Source organism: Poecilia formosa, unplaced genomic scaffold, assembly GCF_000485575.1.
Source record: "Poecilia formosa unplaced genomic scaffold, Poecilia_formosa-5.1.2 Scaffold279, whole genome shotgun sequence".
In the NCBI taxonomy this organism is placed as follows: Eukaryota; Metazoa; Chordata; class Actinopteri; order Cyprinodontiformes; family Poeciliidae; genus Poecilia; species Poecilia formosa.
The window spans coordinates 58,159-69,597 of record NW_006800218.1 but is presented as its reverse complement, the minus strand read 5'-3'; the positions used below and the strand labels follow the sequence as shown (position 1 = coordinate 69,597).

Below are 11,439 nucleotides of genomic sequence, written 5' to 3'. Positions count from 1 at the left end.
GGGATTAGCTTGGCAACGCCGTATATTGCCAAGGGATTTCTCTTTAACCTTATGCCTGGGCCAGCAGGCGGTTGGACGGCACAACGGCGCTATAACGAGACCCGTGATGTTTTCTTTTAGAAGTACCATAAATATCGCTACACTTCACACAAAATACCTCATCATATGTTAACATACCCATTTGTGGAGTGGTCTTCACAAAATCCTGATGTCAAATCCATGGAGGGTTTGTGGGAAGAGCTGAAAAGGTGCGTGAGAGAATTAAGACCCCCTAAATTTTAGTCATATATGTCATAATCTTTACAGTGTATATAAAACATATTACCTACTTGAAAATCCTCCAGTTTCAGATTTGGATTTAGACTGATCCAAATAAAACAATGTTGCAAAACATCACAGTGGACCATCGGTGGAGAGCCACCATCACAGCACATTCATGTCTTTAAAGAGTGGTCCAGTCAAAGTCAAGACTTGATATAAATATTTTAGTGAGGGACTGAATATTACCAAATAAATGAGGGTCATAAGAGAAAATGGTAAATGTTGTTGGAGGGTGTTAGTGTAAAACTGAAATAGACACATTACAGCTGCTCAACGATCTGGTGAAGACGTCTGGTTCTTTACGAGGGACTACTGTGGAACCTCTGGAGATGACGGCACAAACAAGAATTTCACATAATGAGACGGTCACAGAAAAAACTTAGAGCCTTCAGTCAGAGGCTTCTTCAAATTCTCTGTAATACAGACTGCTACAGGAGATCTTTCTGTCCCACAGCCATCAACATCTAAATTAACTCTGAAGAATCTTGAGTAATTTGAGTTACAGCAAAATTTTATTTCCCTTTGGGTCAATAAAGTTTTTTTTTTTAATTTGAAAATAGCTGCATTCATTTTCTTATGATTACATTTTTAAGCTTCCTGTGGCTGTCTGCTGATTCAGACAACCACAAAGACAGATTCAAATCCAGCTGCAAGATATGATCTTACTATGTAAACATTTGCAACTGGATGGCTTTTTTTTGGCTAACCTGTTGTCAGAGGTGGTCATGGCAGGTGCAGCGACGGTGCAGGACTCCTCCCCTTTGTCTGTTCCTGGGAGCCGGGAGCTCAGTCTGCACCGACCTCAGGCTGCAGAGCTCCTGGATCTAATTATGGACAGCCTTCAGTTATTTTTGTGGTGACTGCGCACCGGGGACTACTCTACTGGAATACCTCGCTTGGATCAAGCAAAACACCAGCAAAGACGTAGTAAAAAAAATAAATAAAATAAAAAAGAAGAAGAAGAAAAAAGAAAGATCCCATTTTCATTTGGGAAGATGGAACTATATCAAAGAAATGAGAGGATTGTGGATACTGGGGCCAGTTTGAGAATGTCAGCGTGAGAAAACATCAAACAAGTGAGTTATAGGTTCACTGTGACTATTTAGCTGTAAAATGGAAAAGACAGTGTTGAATCCTTGTAAGGCTGCAGAATAGTACAGTAGTATTGCTGCTTTAGATTTGCATGTCATGTATGGACATAAAAAAAAGCCAAAACCATTTGTTTAAAATAGCTTTTAATGCATATGTCCTCTTTGTGAGTTCTTCTGTTTTACATTGTTTGTTTTTATATTGTTCCTCTACGTGTCCCTGAGAACTTAGAAAAGTGCTATACCAATATTACCATTATCATTATTATTATTATAAATCTAAAGCTTTTTTTGAGTATTTTCTCATTCTTCAAATTCAGTTACAGAAATCCATAAATTTGCGTCACAACGGAGGAAATGACAATACTGTTGACGCCACTGAGCTCGAGAGACAGATTTTGACCCTTTGACTCAAAAAATATTCAAATCACAGCAAAGTGACGCCGAGTGACCTTTGCTCTCTCGATGCAGCGCATAAACGTAAACAAGCTAGTCAACAAAGTTGCTGCATAGCAGCACGATAGTGATGCTGGCTCATATTTACGGCGCAGACGCCGCTGATTTCACCCCCCGTCACCCTTCAAACACTTAGCTTTTTGGCAATGCTCTCAGTGTGATTGAATTTAGTGGGGGTAGCTTAACTCCTCGGTATTATCTGTAATCTACATGAGTGCACGTGTTACAACCACCGGTTGTACCCAGAGATCAGCGAGTCATTACCTGGACATAGACAAGACGAGACGTCTTCGTAAAAACAGAACAGGATCATGAAAACTGTGCATTTTAAGACTCTGGTGTGAATCTCTGTGCAACATGTAAAAAATAGAACCTTTTTCTTCTCCAGATTGGGCCGTGTCTGCAGCCTGCTGGGGCTCTCAGCCACTTACTGTTGTACTTGCTCTCTAAGCTGCGTTCTAATAGACTTAACCTGCTGTATACACCACTAAACACAGCCACTGCATTCTTTCTACCTGTAAGCCATAGCTTATTTTAAAAGCCGGCTGGGTGGGTTCATCAAAAGACGACACTGATCTTGTTTAGTGTTCAGGGAACAAGAAGTATTTTTAGGTGGCACTCTCACACAGATGTCGGGACCCAGTCAACACATTTACACCTTCCATTAATTAATTAATTCACAACGATGTTTCACCCCAACTGACCGTGTGTGTGTGCGTGTGTGTGTGTGTGTGTGTGTGTGTGTGTGGGTGTGTGTTTGTTTGTTCCGCACAGGCGGCTACAGCAATATGGCAAAGGTGTGCAGTGAAAGCTCCTTTTCAGCAAGACATCGGCCGTCCACCAACACATCCGACGATGAACTCGCTGCCATGGAAAATGGGGACAGCAGGTCTGAAAGCCGAGTTAGGGAATAAACTCACTTTGCGTTCTGATACTGGAGATCCTTGGAGTGCTGTAATAATTTTTAGATTCCAAAATCAAATGAGTGTCTCTTACCATATCTGCTGTCTCCTAGGGCCCACTCTCTTTGTGAAGACGTCTCCGCAAGAGCATTGTCCTTAGGGTCTCGCAGAAGCCCACACAGAGGTGGAGGGGCATTGGCCAGGTGAACGTCTATGCACTTTTACATTCTGAGTGCTAATAAGTAGGGGTAGAGTAAGAAAAAAAACTTATTTGACTGTCTAGATTTAGATTTATAACACCAGGGACTCATTGTGTTGCTTCTGCCGACTCAGTTCTTTGGGTCCAGATCAGCATTTTATTTTTTCCTGATCAATTGAATGGATGACAAGAAAACAGAGATGTAGGCCAAGACTTCCTGGTCATTTCAGAGATACACCGTAATGTAATAAGTCTTCTGAGAATTTTCCTTGGCAAGTAGAGTTTGCTTTGTTTGATCTCCACGTGGATGTTTGCACCAAAAAGGCAGGTTGAAATGGTTTGGACTCATTTGTGCCTTGTGGGCTGCTAACAGGAAGTAAAGATGCAAAGCCTAGTTTGTCTCTTCTAGCAGAAAAACTGTTGTAAAGACAACAGTAGCTGTGTTTCAATTAGAAATGTACCCAAACTATAGTCAATACTCCGCTAAGGTCAAAAAGTAGCAAGTTCACAATTGAGGTATTTACATGAAATCTGACGTGAATAAGTTTGTTCACGCAATAAGTTGTTAAAAAACATGTCGTACCATCATCCTCCAACTACTTTCTGTCATCTTCTTCTTTGTGATGACTGTACCAACAACCAGTGATCAACAACCAGATGCAAAAAAAAAAACAAAGTATTTCCATTGCAGTTTTGCAAAATAAACTAATTTCAATTGGGCCAAAAGACCACCTCATCCCAGCACCAAGACTTTGTATTGCTATTTTATTGCCTTGTTTCCATTAAGTGAGTTTATTTTCAAAATGTTAAATTGCGCAATCGTATGGTCAATGGAGACACGGCTACTGTAAGCACAGAAGTGCAGATGGAAAGTGAAAAGCGAAAGTGAGGATGTACTTTGACATGTCAGCCTATGCCTTCCTTTGCTTGAAGGCATAGGCCTTTGCTTGACCCAAATTTAAACAGAACCTGTGACCTAAGTTCAAATTTGGGGCGAATAAGGACAAAGACTGGAGAAACTGAAAATACCAATAAAAAGATTTCAATAGACGTTGGGAGTAGGTGCAAGTTTATATAGTCACTAAGGATATCAATACATTTAGGTACATTTACTTCTAATGGCCATCTGGAGGTCCTACACATCGCTTTACCCAAGCGTACAAGTACGGAATCAATATTAAGAACTTTTATTTTTCATACATTTGTCATATTAGTTACCTCCAACACAACTTGTATTTCCTGTAAGCCAACATGATGAATAATCCATCCTGGTGCAGAGCGATGTCATTTTGTACTGTTTCACCTCCCGCTGACCTTTTAGGCTGTCTTACCTCTTCCTCATGCTGCGGAACTGGGTATCCCACAGAGTGAACCCTGTAGAGGAGAGGAATGACTCCTTCCTGGAGCGCATCAGGGCCCCGGCCCTTAAGGATGCAACCGGTGGGGAGAGCGACGCACAAAGAAAGAAAAAGTAAGTATGCTGTTGTTTTGTAGTCACTAGACGGTGTCCATTTACAGCATAGTGTCTTTTGAAATGGCGCTACGTTAAACAAAATCACGTAGCGAGAGCCACAGTTTTCAATCATATGCTCAATATCGGATTCTACATACTTGGTTTACACTCTGTTATGATTAAGCTTACCAAAGCAACACCTCCAAAATAGGGACAGCTCCACCAAGGTGCGGGGGACTAATGACGTCAATTGTGTATCAATTGTGACATCATCCCACAATATATTTTTATTTCTCCAACATTTGAGTAAGATTAAATATTGGATTTAACTCATTCAACATTTGATGAGTTGAATGAGTTATGTCCATTTAATGTGAAAGATTAACAAGAGGGATTTAATCAGCACAATGTTTTTATTTTCTTACATCTTTTCAGCTGGTCTCAGTAAACAGAAGGATGTTTTTAAATCAAGATGTGTAGTGTTAAAAACTAATTACACTTACTTTTTAATTCTAAATAAACATGACCTAATATGCATTTTTGCTCAAAAGCACATTAGGTAAGTTTTACTAAAACAGGTGAGATTAATCATTCTCACCTCCATATCCGCTTGAAAACTCCTGATGGCATAACCTGCAAAAAGCTTTAGTCACCTGTTCTTTTGCTCTTATACCTTTTTGCAGTCGAAGAGTCTCCTGTTCTTTGTATTTTCCCTCTATATAGGCATGTAAAACACATTTTTCGATTTAGCTTCGGATCAGAAGCGCCAGCAGACCAAGCATATTTTCTAATCTAGATCTGTTAAGTAAGGAGAGGAGTGCCATCTAGTGTTTGTAAATACAAATTGCAGGCTGCGGCTAAATAAGGCACACTTCAATTTGGCTTAAAATGCCGAACATCCCGGCAAATATGAGACATTTGGCAACTCTAGTTTTGACCCAGACCATTTCTTAGAACCAAAGATCTGTGTTAAATCTATGGTATGCTAGCATGTGGTGCTAACAGTGACATTAAATACAAACAAATGATAAAAACAAGAAGGTCCTGAATAGCACAAACTGCTTTATTTTTGTCTCAAAGTGTGAGCTCGGTCACACTCGAGTTGAGTGTGAGGTCTTTTCTATAACTGCAAGTTTGAAAAACATGGTGTGATTCGCTGCTTGTTTTTAACCTAGCTAAACAAACAAACAAACAAAAAATAAGCCTAACTCTATAACAAAAGCCGATATCTATGGAAGTAGTCAGGAAAATTGGAGTCGCTGGTGGGAATGTGCAAACCTCTGTGTATCCAGTTCATGACACAAAGTTTTATAAAATGTCCTCATGGAAAACAGGTTTTTAGGATATTTTTTGTCTCAGCCCAACATTCAGTTTGGGTGTGGACAAGAGGTAAAGAGCACAAATAAATGAATAAATAAAACATCTATACTAGAGCAGGCAAGGCTTCAATATGTGTTATGTATTTATTCTGAAGATAAAGACTAAGTAAGGGCAGTCTATTATTTTCATTACTGAAAAAAAGGATTCTTACTTTTTATTTTTTTTGGCCCTATGCCTCTTTGGTACTTTTTATATTGTCAAATATACAAGACAATAAAATTTAGCACTGATATGGTAAAAAAAAAAAACACAACTGAAAACAAAAAATAATCTTGTATATGAGATTGTTGTCTAACTGTAAAGATCTTAAGTTTGTTTTAAAAAAAATTACTTTCACTTTTAGGTATTTTAGTATCTGGAAATATATCTTGATAAGATATCTTAAGACATTTCTTCCTGTTTTTCTTTTTCTAAGTCTTTCCAGTAAGTGGCCTCTTGCTACTTACAACATAAATAACTGCAACAACACAGATGAGTAAGTGTACCCAAGTTTTCAGAAGTAAATATAGATATACATCTATTCATTGTAGTATTTGTAGCCTCCCCTCTTGTAGCTAATGCAGTTAGTCAGTAGCAAGAACAAAAACCGTAGAAAGTGTATTTCCCTTCTTCCTGTTCCTTTTACAAGCATCATAAAGATAAATACTGATACTAATTATGGTGATAATGACAGCTTCCCTTCGACTTCTTAACTTTTTCTGTTGCAAGTGGATGTGGGTTTGCAAATTAGAGACGAATTTACTTCCATTAGAACTCTAAGCATGCTGCGCCATCTGCTGGCGGGAAATATGACCTACATCGGACCTTACAACAAAAACCTCAATTCTGTTAGTCTTCCTGAAGTTGCTCCCTATGTAGATCGGTAGCTTGCATCTTTTGCATCCCTCCCCACTCTGAGTCCCTTTTCAACACTGTTAAGACTGAGCTTGTGATCTCTAGCAAAAAAGAGGACAAAAAAGATGAGATTAAGAAAGACGAGAAAAAGGAAGAGGAAAAAAAAGATGATAAAGACGGAGACAAGAAAGAAGAAAATAAGGACGAGAAAAAGGAGGAAAAAAAAGATGAGAAGAAAGATGAAAATAAGGACGAGAAAAAGGAGGAAAAGAAAGACGAGAAGAAAGATGAGAAGAAAGATGAAAAGAAAGACGAGAAGAAAGATGATAAAAAAGACGATAAGAAGAAAGAGGAACCTCCGTGAGTATTGTGTTAGAGACTGTAGGCCGATGCTAGTCCAGCTTGTAATTTGAATTTCAGAAGGAAAAAAAAATCTGTTTTCTGTGTAATGTTTTTCATATTGCCATTATTAAGTACCAAGTTGTTTTCAGGAAAGAAAACTGGATGATGGATCCATCTACGGACCAGTACTACAGATGGCTGAGTGTCATTGCAGGCCCAGTGTTTTATAACCTGATCATGATTGTAACAAGGTACTGTCTTGTTAGTACTACTATCATTTTCCTGAATACAAAAGTTCTTTGCTGATTTTTGCTTCTCTCTCTTTTTCTAGGGCCTCCTTTAATGAGCTCCAATCTTCGTATACCAAACTCTGGATAGTCTTGGACTATACCTCAGACATCATCTACTACATGGACACATTTGTCAGATCAAGAACAGGTCCGAATTCTGGAAATGTTTAATGAAGGAAATGTGTTTTTTTTCTTATGCAAGTTAATCTTCACTGTATATTGTGGGTTGGTCTCTTATTTTGTGCTTTGCTTCTCTTAGGTTACCTTGAACAAGGACTGTTGGTAAAAGACAGCAAAAAACTGAGAGCTAAATACAGAACGACATCTCAGTTCAAATACGACATGATTTCAATGATACCCACAGACCTGCTCTTTCTGCAGTATGGATTTGACAACCCAGAGTTTCGCTTCAACCGTCTTTGCAAAATCCAGAGGCTCTTTGAGTTCTTTGAGCGCACCGAGACAAGAACCAGCTTCCCGAACATGTTTCGTATCAGCAATCTTGTGCTTTACATCCTCATCATCATCCACTGGAATGCTTGTGTTTTCTTTTCCATTTCGAAAAGCATCGGCTTTGGATCTGACACATGGGTCTATCCTAACATCAGTCACCCAGAGCACGGTCGCTTGGCACGAAAGTACATCTACTCCCTATACTGGTCGACACTCACCCTCACCACTATCGGAGAAACCCCAGCACCAGTAAAAGATGTTGAATTCCTCTTTGTCATTGGGGACTTTCTCACCGGTGTGCTAATCTTTGCTAGTATCGTCGGTAACGTTGGTGCCATGATCTCCAACATGAATGCCTCTCGTGCCGAGTTTCAGGCAAAGATCGACTCCATAAAGCAATACATGCAGTTTCGAAAAGTCACCAGAGACTTGGAGGCCAGAGTGATCAAATGGTTTGACTATCTTTGGACTGAAAAGAAGACCTGCGATGAGAAAGAAGTTTTGAAAACTCTCCCGGACAAGCTTAAGGCAGAAATTGCCATCAACGTCCATTTGGATACGCTAAAGAAAGTGCGAATTTTCCAGGACTGCGAAGCTGGTCTGTTGATCGAGTTGGTGCTCAAGCTGCAGCCACAGGTGTTCAGTCCTGGAGATTACATCTGTAAGAAAGGGGATATTGGCAGGGAGATGTACATCATAAAGGAAGGAAAGCTGGCAGTGGTGGCTGATGACGGAGTCACTCAGTTTGTGGTGCTCAGCGACGGGGCATACTTTGGAGAAATCAGTATCTTAGGCATCAAGGGGAGTAAAGCCGGTAACCGACGAACGGCCAACATCCGAAGTGTGGGTTACTCTGATCTCTTCGCGTTGTCCAAAGACGACTTGATGGAGGCGCTCACTGAGTATCCAGATGCCAAGAAAGCTCTGGAAGAAAAGGGCAAAGCCATCCTGATGAAAGACAACCTAATCGACGAGGCGGTGGCGAATGCGGGCGCAGACCCCAAAGATCTGGACGAGAAGATCGTGAAACTGCAGGACAACCTGGATGTGATGCAGACCAAGTTTGCTCAGCTGATGGCAGAGTTTACCTCCACCCAGGCACGGCTGAAGCAGAGGGTCACTCAGATGGAGGGAAAAGTGAAATCCATAAAACCAGAGGACCTCTCCGAAGTGGTGGCTGACAAAGACAAAAAGGTCCAGTGAAAAAAAAAAAACTTTACTGGAGAACTTTGAAACTGATTCTCTTTTATTTCATATAAATGCCCACATTTTTAACTATTTATACGTCGTGTTTATTATCATCACATTATGTGTCAAACTGTGTACAGTGAAAGCAGAGAGACTGTTTTTGTGCTTTCTGACTGACCGCTACTTTTGTCGTCTTGAAACAATTTGAGTGTGTTGAGTGGAAGCACTTGTTTATGCCAAAAATTGGCTTTTCATAGCCTTAGGATGACTTTTTTTTTCCCTGATAAGAATTCAGATTATTCAGGTAAATGTATTGCTCTTCTTAAGCTGCACTGTTTATTGTATAAAAATTTCAACATTTTAAAAAACCAGTATTGTTTATATGTTACCGTCAGTATACTCTTACAAATATGATTGTTATATGCAAATAAAATGTTCATATTAAATAACTTCTTTGTCTATGTGTGAATAAAAGTGTCAAACTTACTTTGAAAACAGATCATATCCAACTAATTTCTGATGGATCATAATTAGCTGCTTATGACTATCACTGTCTTAACAATTCCTGCCTTACTTTACAATTCCAGCCTCTTTAAATGCTAGCAATTGAAAATAATTTTTCAATTAACAACAAGCTGGAACTGCTCAACACTACAACTCCTCATACAGCATCTATTACTTAATCTGATAAATGAATTTTAATGTTGGTGTTTCTAGATAGCTTTAAACCATCCACGTAAGTAATATCACACTGGTTCCTATCCAGCCAAATGTGTTGGTTTATCAAAAAACATGCTACATGGGTATAAACATTAGAAAATTAAATTAATTTTAGGAAACATCAAGTCCTACTACATTTTGTAACTTTGACTGTCACTTTTTGAACTGTGTACCATTTTGTCACAGTGCACCATTTACTCAATAGAGTTAAAGTGACCATTTTGTTTTATTTATTTATTTTGACCATTTCTAATAATGAACTAACCAGCTGGGGATGCTTTGAGTGCCCCATGTGGCCAAAAAGTTAATTGCTACATTAATCAGAAAGTAGGTTGAGCTGTTATCAGTTGTAGCCAGTTCAAGACTCCAGGATGTGAATCAACAGAGTAACGTGACACTGCGTAATATCACTGCTGAGATATCAGCATTAGCACAACGTTTTGGCACAGATTTTTTACCATGCAGAAAAGAAATCTGTGACTTAAGCTAGTGATCAAATGCCAGTTATTTTTATACCATGTGAATACAGGAATTTACAACAAAGCTACAATTTTTCAACTTTATTTACCTTGCATATTGGAGAGTTTACAGAAGGGTTTTTCACATTTTCTGCAAATTCTTTACATACCTGAGATACTTGGCCAAATCAAACACGTATTGTGGCTGTTTCCCTTAAACAGGCCTTGCACATTTGGCATTTGCACGGACAAGTGTGCAAATCAGTAACTCATAGGAAACGAGCCAAGAGATGCTTTTTTAAAAGATTTGACACACTAAACCAGGGGTGGGCAATCCTGGTCCTGGAGGGTCGGTGTCCTGCAGCACTTAGATGTCTCCCCGGTCCAACACATTTGAATCCAACAGCTGAATCACCTCCTCAGTGCAGTCAGATTCTCCAGAGTCCTGCTAACGACCTCATTATTTGACACAGGTGTGTTGAAGTAGAGACACATCTAAAGGTTCCAGGAGACCAGCCCTACAGGCCTGGAGTTGCCCACCCCTACACTAAACCAATCGCTAAGTAATCTTAAAGGGGTGGCATTATGTACTTTCCAGGCACATGGTGCCATTTTATGGCACAATTGAGTAACTACGTTACTGTCAGTTGTTATAAAAAGGTTGTATATATATATATATATATATAAAGAAATTTGACTTTGCAATTCAATTCTTGATATTGGGCCTCTGTCTCTTTAAGAAGCTCCTGTTCTTTTTGAAACTTAGCCTTCAGGAAGACATCACAACGTTTCTCCATAATTGCTATTGCCACTAGTGTGGAGGAGCTCAAAGGAGTGGAAGATGTGTTTATGCACCCACAATGGTTGCCATGGGAGATTCAAGGATTACTCAAACAAACATTAAAGAAAAAGCAACACTCCAGGTGTTTTTGATGAGGGAATAACATCATAACATGATGTAAAGCGAAAACAAAATGTCAATTTTACATAACACTGCCCCTTTAAAACACTTAGCCAACACCATCACATCAGGATCACAGCAAACGATATTCAGTCTATATCCACTACAGGAGGCACGGCACAAAGGTTTCAATCATAAAATGAACTGAAGGTCAGTGAGCAGGTAATATAAAAGGCTTCTTCACCTCAGTCTACTGAACTGACAATCGCAGCCAAGGAGCACTGTAAGGCCCAGTGAGGACTAAATACTGCTACATTTCCAAAAACGTCAGAGGCATCAGAAGTCAAACTAAGTTCATAAATATACTTTATGTGCTACACGTAAGCGCACTTTCACAGTTTCACAAGCGGGTTTTCGCCTTTTTCAGAACCAGAACGTGGGGATGGGAGAAGGT

General features: G+C 39.5%; 1 protein-coding gene across 3 annotated transcripts; it reads left to right on the top strand.

The window, feature by feature from the left end:
* The first annotated feature begins 1,127 nt into the window (after positions 1 to 1,127).
* cnga3a (cyclic nucleotide gated channel subunit alpha 3a) lies at positions 1,128 to 10,383 on the top strand. 3 transcript variants are annotated; one of them, XM_007571339.2, is made up of 9 exons: positions 1,128 to 1,397; positions 2,640 to 2,754; positions 2,881 to 2,970; positions 4,288 to 4,437; positions 6,215 to 6,274; positions 6,739 to 6,993; positions 7,125 to 7,226; positions 7,307 to 7,413; positions 7,525 to 10,383. In XM_007571339.2, exons 2-9 carry the CDS (start codon positions 2,654 to 2,656, stop codon positions 8,919 to 8,921), a joined length of 2,262 nt encoding a protein of 753 aa, XP_007571401.1. In that variant the 5' UTR covers positions 1,128 to 1,397; positions 2,640 to 2,653; the 3' UTR covers positions 8,922 to 10,383. The 3 variants fall into 3 exon arrangements, with proteins under 3 accessions (XP_007571401.1, XP_016536871.1, XP_016536870.1); XM_016681385.1 differs by lacking the exons at positions 6,215 to 6,274; positions 6,739 to 6,993 and having other exon boundaries at positions 4,333 to 4,437; XM_016681384.1 differs by lacking the exons at positions 6,215 to 6,274; positions 6,739 to 6,993.
* The last annotated feature ends 1,056 nt before the right edge of the window (positions 10,384 to 11,439 follow it).

Excerpts from the sequence above, each read along its gene's own strand:
- cnga3a (XM_007571339.2), top strand. The coding sequence starts at position 2,654 with ATGGCAAAGGTGTGCAGTGAAAGCTCCTTTTCAGCAAGACATCGGCCG. Across the intron at positions 4,438-6,214 it reads GACGCACAAAGAAAGAAAAA|TCTTTCCAGTAAGTGGCCTC; the intron begins GTAAGTATGCTG and ends TCTTTTTCTAAG. Across the intron at positions 6,275-6,738 it reads AACTGCAACAACACAGATGA|CAAAAAAGAGGACAAAAAAG; the intron begins GTAAGTGTACCC and ends TGTGATCTCTAG.